Source organism: Coenobita brevimanus, unplaced genomic scaffold (genome assembly GCF_032717465.1).
Source record: "Coenobita brevimanus isolate Jiangsu-jjx unplaced genomic scaffold, ASM3271746v2 jjx.HiC_scaffold_2775, whole genome shotgun sequence".
NCBI lineage: Eukaryota > Metazoa > Arthropoda > Malacostraca > Decapoda > Coenobitidae > Coenobita > Coenobita brevimanus.
Genome location: NW_027643736.1, coordinates 93493 through 97500, shown reverse-complemented (window position 1 = coordinate 97500; position 4008 = coordinate 93493). Strand labels below are relative to the sequence as shown.

The window sequence follows — 4008 nt, the reverse complement described above, 5'->3', positions numbered from 1 at the left end:
GGTATATGTTTACAGCTCCCCACCTCTCAGGCATTGGTGTTTACTCGTGTCTGTTACATGGGTTTCTATTACACTCGTCATATTGGTAATCTGTCGATGGTATGTTTTTCAAGCCTCCTACCTCCCTCTCGTGCAAGGGTGTTTATTATCTATTACACTCCTCCTATTCGTAATTTGTCAAGAGCATGTTTTTAGTTTCCGACCTCCCTCGTGCAAGGCTTTTTACTGCTGATTACACACACCATAAAGGGAGTCGCACACGTCCTGTCTGATTATACAATGACAACTCTCTCAAATCATTCATGGTCTTCTCATAGCCTTCATCAGCCTCTGAACAACGTAGTCTCGTCTACTTATACTTTATCACTCCTCACAGTCCTCATCAGCCTCCGAACCACCTATCCAAGCCGTATATTACTCTTACCGTGTTTTTTGTCGTTCTTCTTTTTCTCACTTTTTCTGGGGACATTCATTCCTTTCTGCTTTTTGTTTCAGTCACTGCTGTCTTTATCCTAAACTCTGTTCTTTTTGCTTTTACTCTCTGCTCTTTTTCTCTTATCCCCCCTCTTTATCTCTCGTTGTCCTGCCACGGTCAGCCAGTTACAATATTTCATGGTTCATTATGCAGATACGAGGCTGTAAGTAACGAGCAGGCAAGCGACCAGGCAAGATGATATATTGTAGCCGTGGCGAATCAGGCAGACATACATGATCAGAGAATTACATATTCCATGATTAATCATGCGGGGAACACTGCTAAAACAGCCTTTCTGGACCTCATCAATCACTCGTGGCATTTAGGCATTATTCCATCTCAATGGAAGGAGGCTATAATCCATCCCATCCCCAAGCCTCTCGATCCCACCACCTACAGACCCATCTCTCTTCTTAGTTTTCTCTCCAAAACCACCGAAAGAATGGTTAAAAGCCGCCTTGACTGGGTCACCCCATCACCACATAGCCACATCTTCGCCTTCACAAAAGGCAAGGGCACAGCTGAATGCCTTAGCTCATTTTTATCAGAGCTTAGGGGAGGTAAAGGCCTAGCCATTTTCATAGACCTGGAAAAAGCTCTTGAGCTGGCATGTCCCGAGGCCATCCTTGCCACCCTTGCAAGCAAGGGTGTTAAGGGTCGCCTTCTGCGCTGGCTTGAAAGCTTTTTCTCAGGTCGCAAAGCCAAAGTCAGGTTCCAAGGCCATCTTTCAGAAGCATATAATCACACAAATGGCACTCCACAAGGAAGCATCATAAGCCCCACCCTTTTTAACACATTAATTGAATGCCTCCTTCATCTCGACCTGGGCCAAGGAGCCCGCCTTTTGTGTTATGCTGATGATATAACTCTAGTAATATATGGGGGGCGCTACTCACAGAAAGCGCAAAAAGCACTCGACATCCTGCATAAAAAATGTAGAGAATTAGGCCTGAAAATAAATCCACTCAAAACTAAGGCCCTCCCCATCAAAATTCCAACCGCACCAAAACAGCTGTTCCTCGGTAACTCTCTTATAGAGTACGTCAACACCCACTGGTACCTAGGGGTATACATGGACAGAAACCTCACCTTTGACACAGAAATAAAATACCTCCGAGATATCACCAAATTACGCCTCAACGCCCTTAGATCTTTAGCTGGCAAAGGTGAAGGAGCTTCATTTAAAGTCTTACGTCTCTTCTATATTCAGGCAATAAGATCTATTATTGATTACGCAGCGCCTGCCTTACCCACCATCAACCCAAAATTAGCCGACAAACTGGAGGTTATACAGAATGAGGCACTAAGAATTATGACGGGATCACCAATGTGGACACGGCTTTGCAACCTCAGAATGGAGTGCAACATCGAATCTATTAACATCAGAATCAAAGCAAGAGTCGCTAGCTTGGCAGCCAAGCTTACACGTAAAAACTCCCCTCCCCTTACAACACGATTAACGGCGGCTGCTAACCTACACCCCGACATCCTAAACAACACCTGGAGTCACTGCGCCGCAAAAGCCATTCACTCCTTTAATCTAAATCCCATCATAAATCTCCCCCCAGATGAACCAAGTGTAGCGTATCATCCCCGCCCTCCTTGGGATCCCCCCCTATTCAATCTTATCATTACAAGCTCTCCCCCTAAAGCCCTCACTCCCGTACAACAATTACGCCAAGAGAGCTTAATGGAAATTGCCTCCCTCACCTCCCCCAACTCATCAACCTACTATACAGACGGCTCTGTGAATAACAATATAGCAGGTGCGGCAGTCGTATGCCGAGAACACTCATTTGTCCTGCGTGTATCAGATGGAGCCTCTACACTCCAGACTGAATTAATTGCAATTCTTACCGCCATGGACGATGCCCTAGACATCAACCCAACATCCCACACAATCATCCATACAGACTCCGCCAGCGCAATACAAACGCTAAGAAAACAGGAGCCGTCTGACAACACTCATTTAATTACTGACATAATTGCCACCGCGCAAGAAATACGAGATGCTGGCGGAACTCTAACAATTAATTGGATACCCAGCCATGTAGGTATCAAAGGGAATGAATTGGCAGACCAACTAGCCAAAGAAGCCACGGAATATTCACACGTTCAGGTTGACATAACACCGAGCCTCACTCAGATCAAAAGAACAATTAAAATGCAGGCAGCAACAATCAACCGCTCAGAACACGAGCATCAAGTCCAGGCGGGCTGCCCTTCTGCAATATGGTATGCTGCCGCTACAAAATATGAGCCAATAAATGCTATTAACAAATTCAAAAGCAGAACACTTAAAAATATACGACGCCTCCGCCTGGGATATAAGTGTAAAGCCCATATACTCACAAATGAGGCACAACCCAGCACGTGTGAAAACTGCAACACTGATACCCCATTCCCGTTTCTCCACTATATTCTCAGCTGCCGAAACACCAATAAATTTAACAGACCTGTCAATCTCCCCAACCCAGATACACCCCGCATAAATACGGCAGCCAGCCCCGAGGAGACACTTAAACAAGCAGCTGCTGCAGTGATTGCTAATACACACATAACAACCCTAGCAAACATCACTGCACACTTCCCCCCACCCTTTTAAAATCACTCAGTCAGGCAGTCACAACTGTCTCAGTCACCATGCCCCCTTCCATACGGTTCAGGTACCGTTAATCCCCGCTAATCCCCGCGCCTAACGGTCACCTGGTCACCTGTTCCATTATACCCTCCCACTCTAAAATCACTCGTGTGTTTGTGCCTGCATGCGCGGATGTTTTTATACATCAACGTGTGCAGGCATATGATGCACCTGTGAGCTATATTATTATTATTATTTTTTTAAAGGCCATACAGAACCACCACGGTGGTTTCTTCCCCCTCAAATACAGCCCACACAACCAACTAAGAAATCCAGTCAAAAATCCACTGACTGGGCTAATGTAAGGCCCGGCCCTCCCTATAGGGGAGGAAATCGTCAACGAACGAACGAGCCCAGAGTCAGTGAGCCTCAGTGTCGCTCTTGCAAGGGTAGGGTGTACATCTCCGACGGTTAGTCCATGGCGCCAACCCGTCTACACTCTCATGATCGCATCTGCCACACCAACGGTACCCCCTCCCTCGCTTTCAGTCACCTAATGTCGACCGGGGAGTGTGTACGTGTGATGCCCAGCTCCGCGGTGCCTGGGTGTCTTGTTACGCTTACCGTACCAGGCTCATTGCAAATGAGAAATATGTTTCGCTGAGGGTGGGGCGTTAGGAGAAAATACACTGAGGTGGTTTGGCCATGTGGAGAGCGAGAGACAAGCCAGGAGAGTGTATGTGAGTGAGGTGGAGGAGGGGAGGAGAGGGAGGGGAGGCCTAAGATGAGATGGAAGTATGGGATGGAGGTATGTGAGAGAGAGGGGGGTGAGCCAGTGGCGTATCCAGGAAATTTGCCAGGGGGGGCAAACACTTGGAATATTTCCCCATAATATGTCACCACAAACTTTCCTGGATTTGATGTTTTATGTCATCAGAAATAAATTGACATC

General features: G+C 46.8%; 1 protein-coding gene across 1 annotated transcript; it reads left to right on the top strand.

The window, feature by feature from the left end:
* Window positions 1–917: 917 nt before the first annotated feature.
* Window positions 918–3080, top strand: LOC145390053 (uncharacterized). Its single transcript, XM_080265129.1, has one exon. The coding sequence runs from the start codon at window positions 918–920 to the stop codon at window positions 3078–3080; it is 2163 nt and encodes a 720-aa protein (XP_080121255.1).
* The last annotated feature ends 928 nt before the right edge of the window (window positions 3081–4008 follow it).